The 23,377-nt window shown below is 35.0% G+C and overlaps 1 protein-coding gene and 1 long non-coding RNA gene across 7 annotated transcripts in view; one reads left to right on the plus strand and one right to left on the minus strand.

Moving 5' to 3' along the window:
- LOC123616345 (uncharacterized) overlaps nucleotides 1-14,048 on the plus strand; it is a 36,833-nt gene extending 22,785 nt beyond the window's left edge. For all 5 annotated transcript variants that reach the window (XR_012502457.1, XR_012502459.1, XR_012502455.1 and 2 more), the window contains one exon: nucleotides 13,639-14,048. This is a non-coding gene — a long non-coding RNA (uncharacterized LOC123616345). The remainder of the gene's footprint in view (nucleotides 1-13,638) is intronic.
- Nucleotides 1-23,377, minus strand: part of MICU3 (mitochondrial calcium uptake family member 3) — an 81,611-nt gene that overhangs the window by 2,447 nt on the left and 55,787 nt on the right. For both annotated transcript variants that reach the window (XM_074353507.1, XM_074353508.1), the window contains 6 exons: nucleotides 18,113-18,208; nucleotides 11,925-12,025; nucleotides 11,261-11,432; nucleotides 5,241-5,349; nucleotides 3,044-3,201; nucleotides 1,887-1,955 (listed from right to left, as the gene is read on the minus strand). In XM_074353507.1, coding sequence (XP_074209608.1) covers nucleotides 1,887-1,955; nucleotides 3,044-3,201; nucleotides 5,241-5,349; nucleotides 11,261-11,432; nucleotides 11,925-12,025; nucleotides 18,113-18,208 — 705 coding nt within the window. The remainder of the gene's footprint in view (nucleotides 1-1,886; nucleotides 1,956-3,043; nucleotides 3,202-5,240; nucleotides 5,350-11,260; nucleotides 11,433-11,924; nucleotides 12,026-18,112; nucleotides 18,209-23,377) is intronic.

Raw genomic sequence — 23,377 nt, forward strand, 5'->3', positions numbered from 1 at the left:
CCAATTATTATGATAACAGGAAACAGTAAGACCCATAATAAAAACACCCAACAGAAAAGGCAAGTAAAACACATGTAAAGTATGCTATGGAGAAAAAAACAAACCAAAACAAAACAAAACACCCAACAGAAAACATAGAATCAAAGACTCAATCACTTAAGACTTAAGACTTTAATTTAAAGGTTCAGTGTTTTGGCCACCTCTCTCTCTCGTCTTTTGAGATGGCCGGCACTCTATCTATATACTTTAAATTAAACAGTGACTGTACTTCAGTTAAAAAAAAAAATTAAACACCCCCACACCTCGCGGCCTCTCTTGCCTTCTGAGATGGCCTGCACTCTGCCTATGGAGTGTGTATCTCCTTGGATAAATCTACTTTCACTCTGCTATGAAAAAAAAAAGTTCAGTGTTTTGTTTAGTTACTTGTCTAATTCTCACTCTTATATAGCTCTAGAATCTATGTAGTCATTTGTTATCTATGGTTCTGTGTCCTACTACATAGAATCAATAGCATCAGTGTGACAGTATCACAAGTTGGTGGGAACACTACCGATATGGACATATAAATGGGACAGTCCTACTGTTTTTTTAAATGTTTAACTTCTTACAGGGCAATATAAAGTTCCTCAAAATAGAGATTAGGAAGACCTGACTTCTTTGTTAGCCCAATCACAACAGTTACCACCTTAGATAAATAACTAAGCCTACTTACAACTAAACATTTTAGGCCAGCATTTCCCTAAATGGGCTCCACAAAACATTAGGCTTCAAAGCTACTTTGCAAAGTACCAAATACCCTGGTTTTCTTTTAGAGAGTCAAATCAGTAGTGGCATATTAAGATCTGATAGGTTCTAAGGGGAAAGGAACTTATGAAACATGTTTATTATGATTATTTCTCATACTTACTTCTAAGCAGCTTTTTTTTGCTTTTAAATAACATACATTGATATCTTATGGAATGATTTTAGTAATGCTGCTATAGACAAATATAAAGGTGTTAAGCTTGAGGAAAACAGCAAGAAATACATATTTGTAAGCACATATAAATGAAAAAAATCTTCACTGCAAAGATCTAATCAGAACACACAATTGACCAAAATTTTATGGATGCAACTGACTTTTAAAAGAAAAAAGAGGAAACAAATCCCTTATTTGCAAATCAGCAACAAGTTTGAGATATTTCTTTGGTTTGATACAAACTGAACCGATCACTTGTATCTTCCTCAACTATTTCATTCTATGGTGATAGTGTAGTAAATAATAACTAAGATGGTTTTGCATCACACAAAAGGAGGCTCAAATCCTGGTTTGCAACTTACTAGGAAGTTATCTTGGGCAAATGACTCACTAAGCCTCTATTTTCTCTGCTGTTAAATGGGATATCTACCTGTAAGGATTAAATGAGACACTACATATAGAAGAACACCTAGTATAGTGCCAGGCACCCAAAATAACTAAAAAATTAGTTTCTATTATTGTAGCAGATGTTCGGAATCATGATCCTAAAAAATAGTGATAAATATTCTGTAGATGCTAACGAGCCTAGATTATAAAAACCCAATCTGGATTCATTATATTGTATCTGCTCAGGTACAGAACTGCAGGTTAAACAGAAAATTTTTCAGTCAGGACACTCTATGAAAATTCTAGTCAGATGACTATTTAATCCAGTTCAATTTTAGATCACAACTTAATACTGGCAACTGAATGCTTTCTTATAATGATTATTCTTTAACTGAATTACTTGTCTAAAATAAATTCATTAAAAGACTAATTCTTAAATCTGCGTTAGTGAGCTAAAAATTAAAAATAAATTATAATTCTATTTCTTTCAGCCATTTCCTAAATGTCATAATAGAAAAATAATTTATGACCCTAAACATACTTATCTGCTATGAAGTTCCTTCTTCAGACAGGATTTAAAAGTGGGATACTTCTGAACCGTTTTATAACCCTGTGAAACGAGGATTAAAAGTATGCAAATGTAAATAAAATGTTACAGGGTCACAGAGATGCAATAAATAAATAAATCAAAAATAAAAATATATAACACCTAAGAGAGAAATACAGTGCCAGAGACTTATAGCTAGTTTATATTTTAATTTGATCTTGCTGCTCTAAAATATTTGAGGAAAAAGAAATGATTTTCAAGATTTGCCCTTTTAGGTATTTGTGCCATCACTGCAAATGTTAACAAGTAACCACTAGGTGGCAGTTAAGTACACAGTATCTTTATCAAGACATGTTGGATTTTAAAAATCCATTAAAAATCTTAAAAAAAAAAAATTGTCTAAGATGAATCTTGATTTCTTGTACAAATAATTTTTTTTCTTTTTAAATGTATAATCTTTAGGGGTTCTCTTACCAAAGAGGTAAGACTGAACACTCTAGCTGTTAATCTTAATAGAAAATTTGTTTTTCTTTTCCAGTTGCGGTATATCCAAATGCATTAAATTTGTAAACATTTAATGATTCATGCTACATTTCATTCTTTAAAACACATTTCTGAGGAAGAAAATCATTGAATTTCTTGTAATTACTTTGCATATAAGGTGTTAACAGGAAAAAAATAATTCAACAGACAGAAGAAACCATTTTTCTTTTTTACCTCATTTTCCATATAAAAAGCACTGAATATGCAGTGACTTAAGAACCTCATGTTGCCTAGTGGAAATCTGCATCATATAAAATGAGAAACAGTGATATTTCTTTGTATACTAACAAGTCTGAATAGCCAGTGTATAGACTGAAGTAATCAAGATATTTGGCAACATTTCTCCCAACAAACTGAGAAGACATTAACTGAATATGAAAATAAGTTATTGAAATTAAAACTGATTTTTGCATCTTAAAAAGTATTATCTTTTATCACCTCAAATTGTTTTTGAAAGTAGGTAGGACCTTAGTTTTTTTCTTTTCAAATATAATACTGCATGTTTATATCCTTAAAAAATTTATGAAAGTTATTTCTGAAACTTAGATGGACATTTTTCTTTCAGTTTTTAAAAAGGATATCAATAGGCTTGAAATTTATAGGTTTACCCGGAATCCTCTGTGGAGTCTGTCTTTCATAATTCCAATAAATTCTTTATAACTTAATTGATCATCTTTGTCAACGTCAAAAATCTTGAAGACTGTGTTCACTAAATGTGGTGAAAGTTTGAGGCCAGTGGCTACATAGACAGCACGCTTAAATTCATCTAGGTAAATGATATAGAAAAGGGGCAAACCATTAACATTATTCTTATAAGATGTGTTAATTACTAGCCAAGTTATAAAAGAAGTTTTTTCCTAAACATGGGTCATGATCTTATGTAACATATCACTTTTCAGTAGTCATGCTGTCTCTTAGGGAACAAAAATTTTTGTGGTTTTAATTGAGAGGGCCAAGCAGTAGCTGTACGGTAGGCTGTAACACATTCATCTTCAGTAGATGATTAATGAACACCTACCATCAGCGACAGACACTTCTGAGTTCTTAAAGTGAGTAAGTTCTCAAGAAACTTACAGTTCAGGTGGGAGATGAGACACCTGCCCAACTAATCATTACACAGGACCACACAAAAAGCAGCAACAAAGTGCTGTGAGACTGCAGAAATGCCACTTCTGCTGCAGTGCGGAGCAGGGGAGGGACAGTGATTAGGAAAGGCTGCAGTTTTGTATTTGAGCCGAGCCCTGAAGGACAGATAGTTTCCGCTTGTAGAGAGGAGAGGAAATAGCAGATGAGATGACAGGCATGAACAAAGGCAGGAGGAGGACAGGACTATGAGGCATGTTCAGAAAATGAGCCATCTGGACACGCAGGAGCTGAGGAGCTCTGCGTGGGGACTGGGAGGCGAGGAATCTGTACATTCTTCAACAGGCAACTGGGAAACTGAAGCATTTTCCATAGCAGGTGTGTCAAGGTTAGTCTGTTTTAGAAAGAGAATTCTGTGGGTTGTTCAGGAAACACTGGACAGGAAGGTGGGTAATGGCAGGAATATCACTGAGGTGGCTACAGCAGTAGTGCTTTGTAAGAGGCAATAACCTGAATTAAGGTGCAAGAAGTAGCAACAGAGAGAGAAAAAAAAAAGAGAGAGAGACATATATTCCTAGCACCTACAAGAGTGATTTTTTTCATTTCCCAGTTCCACAAAGTAAAAGAGCAACTTCCCATTCTGAACCAGGTAAGCAGATACTGACTTTTTTTTCTTTTTAAGGTTGACAAGTAGGTTTACCATGGCAGTAAAAATTGGTCTGTTAAGGCAGGGCTCCCAAAGGTTTGGGTTTTAACCCAAACACTAAAATGTGTTGAGATAAGAAGATGCCTTATTTGAACACCTAGACCAGTCAAAGGGTGGGATATGAAAAACTTTCAGGTTTCTGTTACTCAGTGAGTAAGTCAATGAAGCCATATAAGGGATTCGCTACCTGTGTTTTGGGGAGAAGAGAAACATCATGAGCACTTAGGGGCAGCAGTCTGCCTTCTCCCCAGAACTTGGTAAGAAAATGACAAGACTGTGCTCTGAGATGAAGCTGGGGGATTAGCACTTGTTAGATTATGGCAGACACGGGAAATCAACTTAAAGATACAAACAGAAAAGTTCTCCTATGGTAAGGACATTTTAAAAGGATATGGCCAGGGGGGAAGGGAAAGTGGTCATAGGCACTGAATCCCGGAGAGGGGACCTGATTTGTGAGTCTACCTCCAGGGAAAGAATGAGCTGGTCCTGAGGACAACAGCATTCTGAATTCAGTGGCAGTTGTGTTTTTTGGTAAATAAGGCAAAATTGACAGTCATTTTTATACATCATTCTTAAAACTCGCTTAATGTTTAAGTCCAGAGCCAAGAGGTGGCTCTGTTGACAAAATTCAGGTTTCTGAGCCAGCAGGCAGTGTGGGTAAACACTATAAATATTATCCTGTGATGCTGTCTGAGGCACAACCAGCTGGCTCTTCTATAGGTAGACATGTATCCCTCAGTGTCACCAAGCAGCCATGAGGTGTCTTCCTCTTTGAACTGTTAGTCATTAGCCTTTCTCCATAATATGAAGGGAAGGGCAATAATAAATTTAATACAAAAATGTAATATATTTCCTTAAATTTTGCTTAGGGAAAAAAAATTTGCTCTGGAAGTATACACCAAACTTGCAGGCAAATTGATGACTAATATTATATATCTAGTTAATTTGTTGTCAAAGTCCCTAGAAACAGTGTAGGATTATTTTTTGCTTTTAATTTTTAAAAGTTTATTACTTACCTTGTCCTATAGAACGACTTGCAAAATTATACATATTCAGTGCTATTGCAAAATCTTCTAGGTTGTTCAAAAACTGGAAAAATGACCTAAATTCATCAAAGGTAATACCCTATATTGGGAGAATACATGTAAATATATTTAGCATTGCCGAATTTATTAAAATAATTATCTACACTTACTAGAAATAAATAGATCAAGCATCAGCAATATATCTTGTAAGTAAATATTTCCAGGGCACATTCTGTAAACCTTTTCCAAATGGAATGTAAAATTCACTCAGATTTATTTCCACTGGGTAATGTTACGATGAACAATGTTAGGTGAAAATATTTTTAAAACACTATCATAGCAGCATAAAGTTCAAAACATGCTACAATAAAAATAAGTTAAAAAGTTTCAATTTTGAAAACCCTGATTTCAGGCCTGAATTTTTTAAACCCTAAAAGTAAGTATGATCATTGTAGGGGGGGACCCTAAAATCAGTTTCTCCCGTACATGTATTCCCTAAATGTATTTCTGCATTAGGTCACTAATGTCTTTATAATGACAATGCAAAATTGGAATGTCGAATAAGCCAGTGGGAGTGTATTTTCACTTGTTCCTGCCATGGAAGGCTGCCAGAACAGCAGGAGGAAGCACAATGACTCTGCACTCAGCTCTGGGGGGCCCAGCTCAGGCCTCTGGGCAGGAGCATGGAAAGGACTCTGGAAATGTCATTTACATAAACTGAAATGGTCACCACTGCTATTACGTCAATTACTGAATAAGCACAATATATCTCTGATAATACAAATTTGGATATGAAGAGCTGCATTTAATGAACACGTTCTCCTTGGCAAAATGAACAAAACTGAGAGACAAAGTAAATAGAAAAGAACAGAGGGCCATGAGTTTGGGCTTGACAAATTCTGACCTTAATACTGGGGTCTCAGGGGAAGGGAAACTAATGAGGCAGCACTGGAAAGCTGGGCAAAGAACCAGAGTGTCTACTTTCATATAAGCCAACCACTGAGTAAGTGATTTATTATCAAAATAATATTTATGATCAATTTGTTACTGAAATAATAATGTCAAATTTTGATACTATTGGTTCCACTTCAATTACAAACCCTCTTTGCTTTCAGGAGAATCCTGTCTTTTCAGTTTTTCTCTTTCTCTTTCTTTATATTCATTTATGGCCACTCCAGCTCTGGATTCTGGTTTGTGATCTGATCCCAATTGCCATGTTTTTCCAGAGAGAACTATTTGCCTCAGTTAGGGAGACTGAGCCAGAAGGGGTTTGTCTTGATGTGAAGAGCTTGTTACCAGGGAAACCGGCCACTGCTCTGGTTCTGTATCAGTTTGTGCTGTAATCAGTTGCCCCAGCAACAGTCTCTGTGTCAAGGTGACAGGTTAATGATGGTAAAAGTGAAAAACAAGAGGATGGGATATTTTTAAGCAAAGTGTAAACAAAAATGTCAATACTTTTAGGGAGGTTAAAATTAAAAGCAAATCAAAGAATGATAGAATATAATGTTCTCCATCTGAACCTTGAGATTTTTCAAAATAGAGTTCTTATGTTTGCAAAGACAAGTCAAATTCAAAACAACACAGTAATTCTTTTGTGTATATTATACTCTTTGTGTTTAGAAATATGAAATTGTAAATTGATAAGCAGGGCATATCATTTTGATGGAGATTATTTAAAGCAATCCATTCTTAACAGCAGCAAGGGAAGGACAGTCGGGGGAGCTGCAGAGAAAGAGGAGTATGGTCATTTCTTCTCCCTCCACATTCTTACTCCCAGAATCACTTCTGTAATGAACCACTGGGACTTGAATAGAGTATGTCCTAATTGTTAGAAATGAAGTGAAAAGAAGCTTACATTTTAACAAAAATAAAATCATGATGATAACTGAAAATCTATCACATCAAAAATATATACACACTAAACCATAAGCAAAACAAAATGACAATCTATGCAGTGGGAGAAAATATTTGCAAATGATGTGACTGACAAAGGCTTAACTTCCAGAATATATAACTTAATAACAGAAAACAAACAACCCAATCCAAAAATGGGCAGAAGACCTAAACAAGCAGTTCTCCAATGAAGACATACAAATGGCCAATAGGTACATGAAAAAAATGCTCAATATCACTAATTATCAGAGAAATGCAAAGCAAAACTACAACGAGGTATCACCTCACACCAGTCAGAATGGCCATCAATCAAAAGTCCATGAATGGTAAATTCTGGAGAGGCTGTGGAGAAAAGGGAACCTTCTTACACTGCTGGTGGGAATGCAGTTTGGTGCAGCCATTATGGAAAACAGTATGGAGATTCCTCAAAAAACTAAAAATAGACTTACCATATGATCCAGCAATCCCACTTCTGCGTATATATCCAGAGGGAACTCTAATTCAGAAAGATACATGCACCCCAATGTTCACAACAGCACTATTTACAATAGCCAAGATATGAAAGCAACCTAAATGTCCATCGACAGCTGACTGGATACATTAGTTGTGGTATATTTATACAACGGAATCCTACTCAGCCATATATCATTAATGGTACTGTAAAATGCTGTAACTACTTTGGAGAACAGTTAGGCAATTCCTCAAGATGTTAAACATTAAGATTGCCATGTGACCCAGCTGTTTACTCGGAGGTATATACCTAATTCTCTGGAATTGAAAACATATGTCCACATAAAGCACTGTATACAAAAGTTCTTAACAGTATTATTGGAATAGCCAAAATTGGAAATAACTAAAATGCCCACTAACTGACAAAAAGACAAAATGTGGTACTATCTACATAACAGAGTATTATTTGGCAATAAAAAGAAAGTGCTGATATTTGCTACAACGTGGATAAGCCTTGAAAAAGGTATGCTATGTTTAAGAAGCCAGACACAAAAGGTCATATATTGTATGATTCTACTTATGTGAAATGTCCAGAAGAGACAAACCCATAGAGACAGAGAGCAGATTAGTGGTTGCCAGGGGCTGAGAGGAGGACGACTGGGGAGTGATTAGTAAGTATGGGGTTTCTGTTTGAGATATGAAAAATTTCTGGAACAAGTAGTAATGATGATTGCACAACACTGTGAATGTGCTCAATGCCACTGAATTTTATTCTTTAAGATGGTTAAAGTGGAAAATTTTATGTTATGCATACTTTACAAGAATAAAAAATTACATACACTTATTGAAATATGTCACTCAGGATACGAACATGCATACATAGGTGCACTTGGACTGAACTGTGGCAAGGCATAACTAGGCAAAAACCGAGATAGTTAATAGACATAATTCAATAAAAAGACAAATCAGAAAATGCTGTGGATATCAAACTGCTACCATAATTACACTGGTTGTCCTGGCTGATACTGTGCTCTGCCCATAGCCATGAGAGTGCTCCAGTGTGTGCAACTGTTATCTTTGCTCGAGGTACATAAGTCTGAAATAATTATTAGAAGACCAGGAGGATATCATGGAAAACGGGAGTAGAGTGCTTGTTAATATTTACATTATGTGGCTTTTGTGAGAAGCCTTCTTCCCTTCCCTTTTACAGTCTCTGTTTACATTCTCTCCTAGATAAGTTCTCCTGGTCCCATGGTATTTAAAACATTTTAAAGTGATTTATTTTATATGGCAATATATTCACCTGTTCAAAATTCAAAAGGCACAAGAGAGTATACGACCCAAAATCTCCCTCTCACCTACCCTTGTCCCCTAGCCACGTAGCTCCTTTCCTTGGAGGAACCAATGTTTCTAGCTCTGTGGGTCCTTCCAGAATTAGCCCAGGCTATCTTTTTAAAAAATGGTGGTTTACTATACACACTGTTCTAAACTGTGCTCTTTTTCATTTACTATATCTTAGAGCTCATTCTGTATTAGTACATAAAGAATTTTCTTAGTCTTTTTCCAGCTGCACCTTTTTCCATGCTATAGTTACATAATTTATTTAACCAGTAACTTATTGAAAGACATTTAGGTAGCTTCCAATCTTTTGCTATTATAAACAACACTATAATAAATAACCTGGCATATCAGCCATTTCACATGAGTGGATATATATGTAGGCAAAATTCACAAAACCAGAAAAGCTTTAAGTTCTACATCTTTAAATACTCTCAATTCATTTGACAGGAGTTCTAAGTACTGTCAAGATATGAGTGAATAAAACAGATAAAAATACCAGCCTTCCTGGAGCTTATATTTCTAGGTAGGGGAGACAGACAACACTTAATTAAGTAAATTCTACTGTTTATCCAGATAAACAATAAAAAAAAGAAAATAAGTAAATTATACAGTATGTTAGAAGGCGATAAGGCTATGGAAATAAAAACAGATTAAGGGAAGAAGGAATAAAGAATGTCAAGGGAGAGAGTTATAATTCATCTACTGTGTTATCACTTTTATAATAGGCTATGTATTACTTATATAATAGGCGATTCTTTATATAATAGGTTGGAAGGTTAGGCGTCATTGGGAAATAATGTAGCGATCCATGTGTGTATCTACGAGAAAAGCATTCTGGGCATAGAAGGGAACACGTACAAAAGCCCTGAGTCAGCGGTTAGCTGGTTTGAGAAACTGTACAGTAGCTAGTGTGGTTGTGGCAGCGCGAGGAAGGGGGAGAATGGGAGGAAGTGAGGTCAGAGGGAACGAGGGAGCAGCCTGTGTAGGCCCTGGGGCCCACGGTAAGGAGAAACATGGGAGGTTACTATGATGAGATCTGAATCATTATAGAAAGCATTTCCTTAAATGCTAAATGGAGAACAGATCACATGGAGGCAAAGTTGGAGGCAGAGAGATGATTTAGGAGGCAATCGCAATAATCCAGGCAAGAGAGAATGGTGACTTGGGTGGAGGTGGCAAGGACTGATGAGATAATGAAAACAAAAACAAAAACAAGCAAACAAAATAAACAGAAGCTGAATTTAACTGAAAAGAAAATTTTTTATTTTGAAATACTTTCAGATGTAAAAAAGTTGCAAAAATAGTACAAAGAATTCCCTACACTCCTTACCCTAGAATTGAAACTTTTTGAATTACAGGTTTTTTATAAGTTTCCACTGGGTGAAAAAAAAAAGATTCCTCAAGGCTCTGAATAACAGCTAACACTAGCAGCTTGACAAAACAGTACAATTTCCAATATTTATTTTTAGGGAAGTGTGTATGAACTGGAAAAAATTCAGCTCAACATGTAAAACAGATAAAAGATCCCTAAGACATTATATAAGCTAATGTTCAAATGCATCAAGTCCTTTTTTCCTCACTGCTTAGGGGACCTACAGAATTGTTAGCACAGTCAGAGTGTAACCATTTTAAACAAAGTCAAACCATTTGCAAGTTTTTCTTGGATAGATTATCTTGATCCTTCTATAAACACAAATAGAAGTCAATATATCCAAAACATCCCATGCTTGAAGGGGTACTTGTAACACCAGTTCTATTGGGTTGCAATGATGCATTCAAATACCACTAGATAATGCAGCCACTCAGAATTGCTGACAAAACATTTGCTACTAAACAAATAGACAATCAGTTGTCCCCGGTTCTTAACCATTCATGCCATCCAAACTCTTTGAAAAACCTCACTTCAGCTGCTGATAAGATCATTCACTCATCAATAGCCATCTTCTAAGGACCTTTTACTAAGGGTATTCTAGAAATGAATAAAGCGTGACTGATGTGATGTCAGTAAAACTGTTTTATATGAGGTGATGTTTATATAATAGTCAAAGCATATAGCTCACCAGAATTCTCTTAAAAATGGTATTCATAATTTGCATAAAACAATTGCTAATAACCTGAAGGGTTTTCAGCATATGTAAGAAAAATACCCAGAATTTTAAATTAATCAATGTAAAAATTTAGCCAGAGCACTGAAGGCAGAGAGAAAAAGGATGAAATATATACAAAGTATCTATTAATCCATAGAGGAGCAGAAGAATTAACAAAAAGACAATATATTTTATAGACCTATATAATTACAAGATAATAACAAACATGGGGATTTTTACCTTTTCTTCAGGTATACTGTAACGCACATTTTCCAAAAATACTGACGTATTTTCCACATTTGTATATCGTAAAAGAATATGAGCAAAATCTTCTTCACTGATAGTATTCATCCCATTAGAGTAGGAAAGGAATTCTATCTCTAGAACTTCTGTTTGGAGGTTATCCATGAATCTATGACGAAAAGAGAGAAACATTAAGATAAACAGTGATGGTAATAGGTGGTACTTAGCCCTTCAGGACTTTGGCTTCCTCATCTGTAAAATAGGCATAACAAAAATACCCTGCAGGGTAGTGATGAGACTTAAAGAAGTTAATATGTTGTGCCTAGTGTTCACTACAGTAAGCACTATATAACTGCTTACTATTATTATTATTGCGGCTTATTGAGACTAAGGAATTGGTAACATTCTTTCTTCTGAAAATATAGGAAATAATAAATCCAGATATCCAGACTTTTTAAAAAATTATTCAGTGATTTCCTGTTATATTTATCAATAGAACCACTGGTATACAGGTACTGATGGAAGTAGGTATTTGTTACAGAGAGTATCTTTAGTTAAGATGAAAGCAGCAAAGAGGTGAGTATCACTGCACTAAATGATTCCTACAGACCTTTCTGGTGTTATGTTAACATTTTAATACAAATATAAAAATTAAGCTCACCTATAAAAATCTTCAAAGTTGAGCTCAGCTTTTCCTTTCTTTCCAAAAAAGTGTACAAGAAGTGTAGTATCTGTGACTAAGCTTGTAATGTCATCAGCACGCTTAAAAAAAAATCACAATTTAAAAGTTAGCTGAAATAAAACAGAATAGGGATACCCAATATCCCCCAAGGAACATAAATATATTAACATTAGAATTATTAACTTTAGAAGGAAAAGCATAAGACTGTATTTTAAAATGCCATTACAGTTAAAATGAAGTTCAAAAACAGAAAATAGAAGTATGGATAAAATTGATCTTTATCTTCAAAAATTTTAAATCTATGATTATATTAAGAGGTTTTCAACCTCAAATTATGCATATAGGTATCTATATTTTAAATTATCTAAAAGAGTTGAAATCCTTTAGTAATCATGAAATATTTTATTTTCATTTAAATAATTTAGTGTGGATTTTCCTAATCAGCCTGAAAAACCCACTCATTTAGGATGTTCGAAAGAGGTAAATTCCTCAGCTGCATTGAACATATAGGGCTGGCAAAGGAGCAGTCCCAAGCTTCACGAAATAGCTTCCTTGAACTGTGATCCTTTCCTATTGTATACATATTTATGATAATTTGAATAGAACATAGTGTATTTTGAAAGAGAAACGATAGTAATATTACCTTGGAATTTACATCATCTATAATTCTTTTTTTCAAAGAAGACTCTTAACATTATTTTTTAAATGGATACGAAATTAATTCCAGAGAATTTTCCCTTCCCCACTCAACTTGATAAACAAGTTCCAACAATTATATTCTTAAAATAGCTGAATCATCATCCTTAGGGAGCTAAATGGCCTATGAAAATCTTCTTTACTTCTTTTACTTTGATGTAGTTTTACAGGTTTTCTCTTCTTTTCCTTCCCTCCTTCCCCTTCTATTTCCCTTCCTCCTGTTTCTTTCCTTCCTTCTTCACTTGGCCATTAACTCATACCTATCTTATAAACTCAGTTATAAAAAATCATAAAATTCAAGTGATTATAACTCTCCCATGTGTTATCCTGGGATATGTAAGAAAAATAAGAAGTGAAATAATTACTACCATTTCTACATGTAAAAACTAGCTGCAAATGTCCAGCTAAAGCTACATATTTGAAACATACTACTTCTTGACCAGAATCCTGATACCGCTCCATAGGAAACATGAGAAATAGAAAATATATACTTCTTTACAAAGGATCAGTCGTCTTCTAAGTTCCCTGACAGAAAACCTCATCTTACCATCTTCCACACACTAAATCTGGTAACCCTTTGATTCCTCATGGCCCCCTTCCCAATCTTTCATGAAGGTAGCTATTTTATCCTTCACATTTGTTGGGTCTTTATTTTCCTTCTCCCTAGACCAAATCTGATTCTTCCCTTCTGATGACTAGAGTAGAGTTGTAAAGATTACATCTTCTGATTGGCCTTCTCCCTTCCAACATGCCCTCTTTTAGTCCAAGAATCTTTCTAAAGGGATCTCTCTGCTACATTGATTACTCATAGCTCGCCTTAAGACCCTTAAAAACATGCAGGACATCTTTTACTTTAAATTATCTCAAATTATTTAAATTCTTTAGTAATCATCCATGTGGTCTATACTTGTAATTTTACTTTGATTTTCCTAAATAGTCTCTAGCATGTAACCTCCTGGTAATTGGTTTTGGCTATGTCTACTACTTCTCATTTCAGTTTGCTGACGAGTTCCAAGTATTCTCAGGAGCTGGAATAACTGAGAAGTTCCCTATGATACAACCAACTTCTTTGAAGATCTGATAGTGATTTGATCTGACCACTTGAGAAAAAATAACAGCCAAGATGCCAGGTGTCACGTGCTATCTTTCAAATACACCTTCTTCAACAAGTTTATTATGGATGCTGCAGACTATTCGTGGTGCCAGGCTTTCACGGCCCCATATGTGACAGTAGACTAGGGTAGTTTCTGAGCAGTGCTCAAAAGGCACTGCCATTTTCACCAGTAGCTTCCGATTGAGAAGGCAGACTGATGTGATGGAATGAGGACAGGATTTAAACTCAGAAGACCAGAGTTCACTGACTTTTTTTGATCTTCAGCTTATCTGTAAAATGGGAAAAACCCTATTGATAATAACCATTTTGAAGATAAAATTAGAATATGAGTGTAAATGAAATATATAAATGTTTTTATTGGTAATCTCAGATGCTTTGGACAAAAGCATTAAGACCTCTGTGTTTGGGGGGGTGGGGGGAGGAAGATATCTCATGTTAATTACAGATTACATGTTAATTTTGTGATTGTGTATAATCAAGTCTAATCAGTTTACTATCCAAGGAACAGCATAATTGAGTAGGGGGAGGAAGGACACCTAAATGGAGCCTAAGAGTGGAGGCTCTAGCCAATAAGAAGTCAGCATGCAGAACAGGGGTCTCCATCTGGAAGCCAGAGGAATGGAATGTGGAAGAGGCGCCACGTGGCTAAGAGGAGGGGGGATGCAGTTTCAGAAAAAGTTATTGCTTCATGAATAAGCAGTAGTGTGGTGAGCAAACAGGATGAGGAACTCAAGAGTCAGACTTCTGGCTTTGAATCCTGACTTTTTTCCTCAATAGTTAAGCGACCTTCGGAAGTTAATCTCACTGATGATACTATAATCCTCAGGAATAACAACAGTCCTTACCCTAAAGGATTGTTGTGAGGATGAGAAAACACATGTTAAGTCAGTACTATAACCAGTGTATTGTCAATGCTCAATAAATGTTAGCTATTATCATTTATTTCTGTCAAATCAGTATATTCCAGGAAGTTGAAAAAGGACTAGACAAGGTAGAAAAGGTAACAATGTTGCAGCTTAATGCAAAAAAAATTTTTACATGGTATACTCATTTCTTTTTCGTTATTGAAACTACACATATATTGTATAGAGATCTTGAAAAAAAAAGCCTTTAACTGAGAGGTTACAGGAACACCAAAATTTAGTGAACTCAGGTAACGTAATTATGGAATGTTTTTCTCTAGAGCTCTAGTTCTTTACCTCGAGACATAATGCACTGAAATGAGATGGCTTTGTTTTACACAGGTTTTAAATAATGACCTCATTCAGTGAGTTTTTCTCATGCCCACTGAGCAGAGCAAATCTTCATTTACAGTCTTTCATCATCAAAATCTTATTAGACTTAGGTTGCACTTATCCAGATAATCCAGACCCATAGAGGCATAAGGAACAGTTTGACAGTAAAGAGAAAAATCGGAAAATGGAAATGGTGAAAACTTTTCCCTCCATTCAGTGAAACAGAGTACTGCTGGGAGTCACTGAAAACCATACCAGTGTCCCTGGTAGCCTATCAGTGTTATATAACTTAAATCACAGGCGAGTTGAGACAAAAATAGAGACTTTATCCCTTAGATTCTTGTGCTTATTGTTAAAACAAAACGAATTCAGGTGTTTTCATAACAAAGCAAGAAAAAGCCACAAAAGAACCCATTGGCCATTTACATGAAAGGACATTATCTAATTTTGTTTTGATTAAAAATTACTTTAAATGACTTCATCAAAAATGAAATAAACATTAAACTTGCATAAAATGAAAAGTTTATTAAAGAGTTTTAAGAAATTCTTTCAACATATTTTTATTGATTACTATGTGATAATAATCTTATCAAGCTCTATCCAAGAGCTGGAGGAAATCTTCAAACTCTTGATTTGTTAGTGAAGGTTTTGAATCATCTATTGAAACTTATTAAGGATTAGTAAAGGCTAAAGCAAATAAAACTTTTAAATTTCACTTATTAAGTTCAAAACAGTTTCTATAATTTGGGTACCCACAGACTGTTACTCAATAGTTGCATGATGGGGGCTTATATTGTACTATGAATTTATTATCTATTATTTTGGTTAGAAAGTGGTATCAGCTGTGGCATATTCAAATTTTCACTGTAACATGCTTTTACTATAACTGAAGAAATCTATGGTTAGAAACAGCTATGGAATAATGATATGAAAGGCTAATCTCAAATTTACCTACATTATGCAAAGAGAACTGCTTTATCTCAATAGTTTTATTTTAAATATGTAATAAAGAAATACAAATAGATGTCTAAGCTTTCTTTTTTAACTAACTTGAATCCTGAAATGCTATAAACAATTCAGTGTTACACTGGCGTCAATAGTAACCTATAAGGAATTATAATGAGTTCTAACTTAACTACAGCTAATTCTCAATTAGCCTCTCCAATGTGGGAGGGTAGTAGCAGAGATAATCCCCCAATAATTATTTTACTTAGAAACACAATATAAATTTTGGTTTTATTTCTTCCTTTTCTCCTCTCCATCAAATTTTCGTGATGTTTGAGTCAGTTCATTAATTTAGCAGCTTATGATAATAGTGTGGATTGATTACAGCCAATGGTATGCTAGTAAATTGGCTCTCAATGGGGAAAAAAAGCCTGACTTTTAGTGTTTGCAATTTCTATGGTATTAATACTCCTGTCATCGCTGCTTTGAAAGTACCAACAGGATGTCACAGAAGAGATGTGCACAATTAGCCCTGGGAAGCCATAAACCAGCTCTAGCACACATCTAAGACAGCGATGAACATCTTCAGGAGAGCTTACACAATCTTGCAATCTTTGAGTGCATATAAGAGCTGACTGGCCTTCTGATATTAAACCTCCCAAGATTAAATTAAATTCAACATCTAATAAGCAGATTGTGTCTAATTGTGAGAATTTCCAGCAGCGTTAAGTGAGATTAAAGATAGGTTGGAGGCTGAGAGGTGGACAGTCTAGTGTGGGCAGAGCCAATCTGAAGCTGGGCACAGTTGGCTTGTAGGGACTGATGACTAGTGTCCCCAGTTGCTCTTGCTTTTAGGCCCTGACTACTATGTGCCTGCGTAAATGCTTGCAGAATTAAGGCCTTCTAAAATATATGCAAATAAAATAGCTATTACTACTTCACACCTGAAAATAGTTAAAATTGAAAAGATAGTTTTTAAAGGTCAATTACTGGTCATAATTATATCATATTTACATATTGCAGACAGAGTAGGGCAATATGCCTTCTTTGTTTTAGGATTTTAAAACTGAGCACAAGTGATAAAATTGACATTTCCAAGTGTTTGCCCTGGTCTAGAGGTGTCCATTGAGTAACACTGCATGTGGGATAACAGAAGTCACACCTGATTCCAGTTTACTTCTCTAGCTATTCTGAAGTGTAATTTGTATTTTTACTTTTAAGCTAAATTAAATTAATTTTGATGGAGGTACTGGGGATTGAACCAAGGACCTCATGCATGCTAAGCATGTGCTCTACCACTGAGCTATATTCACTCCCCAAGTGTAATTTTTAAAAGTCAAACTTTAGAAAAAGGAATGAGCCAACTTTAAAGAGAAAAAAGATAATGAAAAATACATCTCTTAGTATTGACGGAAAAGTCCTTTGTGGTAAGACTAACAGCCATCTCTAATATTCTCAACAGGAAACATAGCACAGTATTTAATTTACAAGACACAGCACATCTTTTAAAAATGACAAATCCCTATTAACAGAGGCATAATGAAGGTGGGGTGGTGGGAGCAGTCCACCTGAGTACAGCAAAAAAGGTAAGGGTCTCTATGGAATTCAAAACCAATAATGAATGATATAATGGTCAGTCTGCTTTTAATTTTCCATGCACTGGCAATCCTAAACAATGTCAAGCTAAAATATTCCTCCCTTCCTTGACTGACTGTAAGCCATCACTATTACAATTAGGGATTTGGATTCTTTAAATCTATTGTAACTCTAAAGCCTCAGCAATCTTTTACCAAGTTAGAAGTTTCAGCATTTCATGTAACATTGCAAATTGTAAGGTTAAAAGACTCAGTGAAACTATAAACATCATTTTCAAATTTCCTGAAAGTGATCCTTAAGTGAAAAATAACAGTGTGTCCTTTTAATTAAGTTGGAAAGTCATGTTTCCCACAACAAACAAGTGAATTTAATATAGACTGTTACAGGTAACCTTGTAGCCCCTGCCAGCAGATCTGACACATTCAAACATACCATTTATATACAGGAACTGTTGCTTTACTGGAGAAAAGGGAAAACAGAAAATATATTTTTGGTTTCATCATTGTGACTCTAAAATGAAACGAGGACTAGATGAACAAAATGGCAAAAAGTACCAGGACCTGGTTGAAGTTTAATTATACCTCTGCGAGGTCTGAAAAGAGTGCTTGGCTTGTGTTACGTCTCAGTGTGTCCCAATAGCTTCTGGAGACAAGTTCCTCAACATCTGATTTAAGTACCTGTAGAAGTTTTAAGAAGCACAACTGAAATCTAAAGAATAGTCACAAAGAATGATAATTTATACTCTTTAAATCTCTTCTAACCAACCTTGAAAAGAAAACACATTAGCTTACCTTTTTTGTTTTCTGCTGCTCACAACAGTATTATATTACACTGCTGGTAAACCCAGGGCATTTTCAAAGGTGAAATGGTATATACCCACTATTTCTAAGTACAATGTGGCTTTGTCAAAAAGAATCACACTCTTCACCCCTCCCCCGATGCCCCTCTACTGAAACATACATAACTTCTAAGAAAGCGTGAAATAAAAATTTTATTCACACCTTATGTGAAGTAAATTCATCTGGAGAAGATTTTTAGGGTAATTTTGCAGTAACCTGTAAAAATTAAGCTTAATTTAAAAGTGAATGATTGTTGGCTAACATATATTCTATTAGTGCATCAAAGAATCAAAGTGACATATCCATACTTTAGAGAAACTAAATTTAAATTAATTCAGAACTTGTCAAAAAGCAATATGCAAGTTTAAGGTAAACCACTCAAAGCTAATCAGAGATTTGCTGAGTGTATCTATTGTAAATAGATAAGGTACTTTCTGGCCTATTACAAGGACAGAACACTGGCTTCGATCTCAGTATTGGCTGGTGTGAAGGCCGTATCAAGATTAAGAAGTATAGTCTAATTTTCATATGAAAATGTAGAACTGCAAGCTTAACTTGGGTTTCTTCAAACAGAAATAAACACGGTTTCTGTCAGGACTTATCAGGGAAGATTTCATAGGTTCTTAGGCTTGGTCTTCTTTGGGTTATTGTGAGAAGAAAATGCTGCTTGAGGTACTTAGGAGTGAGTGGCTGATGATGAGAGAATTTCTATTTTTGTGTGTGTGTTAATTTTCAAAAGTCACGTGCCACTAGTAAAAGTATAAGCATCTGGGAATTATTTCAAAGATCTATGTTTAAATATTATGATCTAGAAAACACTGCCTTACTTCTCACATTCTAATAAAATCTGAATAAAAAGTTATTAGGTAGCAGGAATCACTTCTGTGACATAGACATATTAATTACAATAAGTGTCAATGCAGCAATATGACAAAGAAGCTACTTATCATCTCATTTAGTAATTAGATAAGCTTTAACCAAGCAGTTATAAAGCTAAATAAGAAAATAAGAAAAATTAGCTGAGTGTAGAACACAGTTCATCTTCTTTTATATAGAGGTAGTAGAATCTCAATAAGTGGTAACTCGATTAAATACCCTGCAAAGTTGTCTAAATATTTTGAATGTGGAAATATTTTTAAATTGTAACTTAGAAAGTTAGTATACGATTAAGAAAGGGATTGTTAAACCTACCAAACTAGAAAATAAGGAAGGCTCATTACACTGTTATTAGGAAAGTAACAGGAATGAGTCACTTTGTGAAGCGAGGCCTCTCCCCTATTTCCAAACACTGCACATCATTACACACCACACACACACACTCTCACACACACAAACTTTGATGGCATTAAAAATATTTACAATATATGAAAGGATAAAATTAGTTTGATGAACTATATTGGCATGGCTCTCTATAGTAAAAATAAATGTTCTGAGCATGGAAAAGAAGACCCTTGAATGACATGGGGGTTAAAGGCTCTGACACCAGCATAGTTGAAAGTTCTCGTATAACTTTATGGTCAGCCCTCTATATCCATGGTTACACATTCAACCAAGCCTGGACTGTGTGGTACATAGTATATTTAGTGAATACATTCCACATCTGTGGACCCTCAAAGTTCAAATTCACGTTGTTCAAGGATCAACTTGAATAGTCAAATAAACTGATTATCTCTGAATGGTGAGATTAGGACATTTTTTATTTTCTTTTTGCTCTCGTGTATTTTAAAATATTTTAAGAATTTGTGTTTAATCTACCAGGGTAGTACACAACTTTTTAAAATAAAATCTTATTTAGATCTACAGCTTAATAGTACCCTCCTGCAGAAAGATTTCCCATGGATCATTTAGCTTCAAATATTGAATTATGCTAGAATATTTAAGTCACTTATTGTAACTGGCTATATTTGTTTTCGTATTATCTGATGCAGTCTTTTAAATTATAAAGTTTCTGATAGAAGGGACAATATTCTCACAGCAACTGCTGTCATGCCTTGCATTAAGTAAATATATGATAAACAACTGACAGGGAAAAAGAGCTAACGTATCAGTGATTTTTCCTGGCACAGTCATAGATTCCTATATTTGTGCCTGTGAAGAAGGCAGTATTTACTTTTTTAATTAATGACTTAAATGATGAAATTAAGAATAAATTTTCAAAACATGAAAAACCAGTAGAAAACTTTAATATCAGAAAAATGTCATAGGATCTTAAAAACAAACTTAAAGTAGCCATAAAAACTAGAATAGATTTTAATAGCAAGAAATGCAAAGCAAACACAAAAGCAGGATATATGCACACAGGTTACAGGAAAGACTAATAGGGGAAAATGCCCAAATACAACTGAGCATTATAATGGTTATGGGACAGATATCACGATGTATAAAAAGTAGGAAAATTTGCAAAGACTTCTTGCAGAACTTTAAAAAGGGATGGCACAGGCAAACTGATGTCCTGAATGTACTGTGCCCTGTAAGTCTGATATATTTTTTGCCTACAATTAGAGTCTGTTATTAGTACAACTCCTTAAGCTTTATGGTTTTGGTCAAGAATTCCATATGCCTTTCTGGCTGAGCCAAAGCATGATCCTATTCAAGTCATTCCATGACATTTATGACAGGAAGGAAGGAAGGAAGGAAGGAAGGGAGGGAGGAAAGAAGGAAGGATGGAAGGAAGGAAGCAGCTATAGCCTGAAAAATTCATGTACTGGACTCCTAATCCCCAAGGTGATAGTTTTAGGAGGAGGTGGGGCCTTCAGGAGGTGATTAGGTCATGAGGGCAGAGCCTTCAGGGATGGCATTAGTGTCCTAATAAAAGAGGCCCAAGAGAGCACCCTGGTACCCTTCCACCTTGTGAGGACACAGAGGTGCCATCCATGAACCAGGAAGTGAGCCCCCACCAGCCACCCTACTGAATCTGCTGGCTAGGTGCTCCTGGACTTTCCAGCTCCCAGAACTATGAACAATGTTGTTCTGTATAAGCCACCCACTTTATGGTATTTTTATTATAGCAGCTCAAACAAACTAAGAAGGAAAGAAAAAAGAAAAGGAAATAAAGGAGAAAGGAAAGATGGAAGAAAGGAAGAAAAAGGAAGTTGGGGCAAAAGACTTCTATTCCCCGAAAGATGGGAATATATCATTGTGGTAAGCAGAATAATTGTCCATGTCCAGACAGGCAAATACCCTACATAAAGTTAGGGTCTGAGGAAGGTTATATATACTCAGAGATTAGGCAAACTAGGGAAAAAACTCCAAAACAGTAGGCCATAGAAGCAGGCAGTAAACCATCTTGGTTATTAGTGATATTTAAAAACACACACAGAAAAATATAAACAAACAAAAGAAAACTGTATCTTTATAATCTGTGCCACTATAACAACTGTGGCCTGAAAAACCATAATCTAAGACTTGTAATTAAAAGTTACATGGGATTGCAGCCCCCCCACCCCAAGTGTCACAGAAACATACACATACACACAAATCTTCCCAGGAAAGACCCAGCCCTTAAAGAATCCCCGCAGACACATTCAAGCAAATACATGCTCATAATATGAATCTACTAAACTTAAAAGGACAGAAGCCACCGTAAGTAGGAACCAGCAGAAACAACTAACAGCAGAATCTGAGCTGCAACCTCAGATATTGAAATTATTAGATATGGAACACAAAATAAGTTTAATAAGTTTAAAGAATATGAAGCTGTATCTGACAAGATTTTTCAGGAAAAACAGACTACCAAAAATTATTAGGCTGATCAGAAACAGAACCAAATCAAACTTCTAGAAGTGAAAAATGAACCAATGAAATTTAATATCACATTGTACATGGCTAGTGAACTGAAAGGTAATATGAGTAAATTATACAGAATGCAGTGTGAAAAGTTAAAAAAAAATGGCAAATTACTAAAGAGAAGTTAAGAGACATAAAATAGAGCATGAATATCTATGGAAGCTCCAGAAAGCAATATTAGAGAAAATGGGAAAGAGGCAATATTCAGAGATATTGCCAGTGAATAGTCAAGAAATAATGAAAGCAAACAACCCTCATATTTGAGAAGCCCAATACATTTCACCATAGATAAAAGCAAAAAGATACGCTGTAATAAAATTGTAGAACATCAAAGGCAGACAGAATCTTATAGCACCCAGAGAGAAATCAGATTACCTACAAAAGAAAAATAATTAAGACTCACAGCTGACTGTCCAATTTCAACTAGAGAAGCCAGAAGACTAGGATGATATAATTTGCTGAGAATAAATGTCAACCTATAATAATATATCTAGTAAAATTAGCTTTCAAAATAAGGGCATATATACGTATATTGAATCATTATATTACACACCTGAAACTATGTTATACACCTATTACATCTCAATTTAAAAAAAACCCATAGAAACAGAAGAGATTGGTGGCTGCCAGAGGCAGGTGGTGGTGGTGGTGGTGGTGGTGGTGGTGGTGGTAGAGAAATGGGTGAAGGTGGTGAGAAGGTACAAACTTCCAGTTATAAGATAAATAAGTCTTGGGGATGTACAGCATGGTGACTACAGTTAGCAATACTGTACTGTATTGCATATTGGAAGTTGTTAAGACAATAGATCTTAACATTTTCATCACAAGAAAAAAATTATAACTATGTGAGGTGATGGATGTCAACTAAACTTATTGTGGAAATTATTCTATGATATATACATATATGATTATGTTGTGTACCTTAAACCAATACAATGTTATATGTCAATTATATATCAATAAATCTGGAAAAAATAAGGGCAAAAATTTTTCAGAGAGTGGGTTTTTAAAAAAAATTTACCAGAAGATCATCACTTGAGGATATACTTTGTGAATATAAGATTATGAGATTTAGGAAAGGGTGAGATTGAAGAGGGATTTAAGGAGTAAAGAACAGCAAATACGTAAGTAATTCCAAACAAACCCAGATGGTACATATTTTAGAAGTCTAACTTGTGGAATTCAAAAAAGACAAGGGCAAACATTGTGCAGTTTCAAGTA

This window comes from Camelus bactrianus, chromosome 26 (genome assembly GCF_048773025.1).
Source record: "Camelus bactrianus isolate YW-2024 breed Bactrian camel chromosome 26, ASM4877302v1, whole genome shotgun sequence".
In the NCBI taxonomy this organism is placed as follows: domain Eukaryota; kingdom Metazoa; phylum Chordata; class Mammalia; order Artiodactyla; family Camelidae; genus Camelus; species Camelus bactrianus.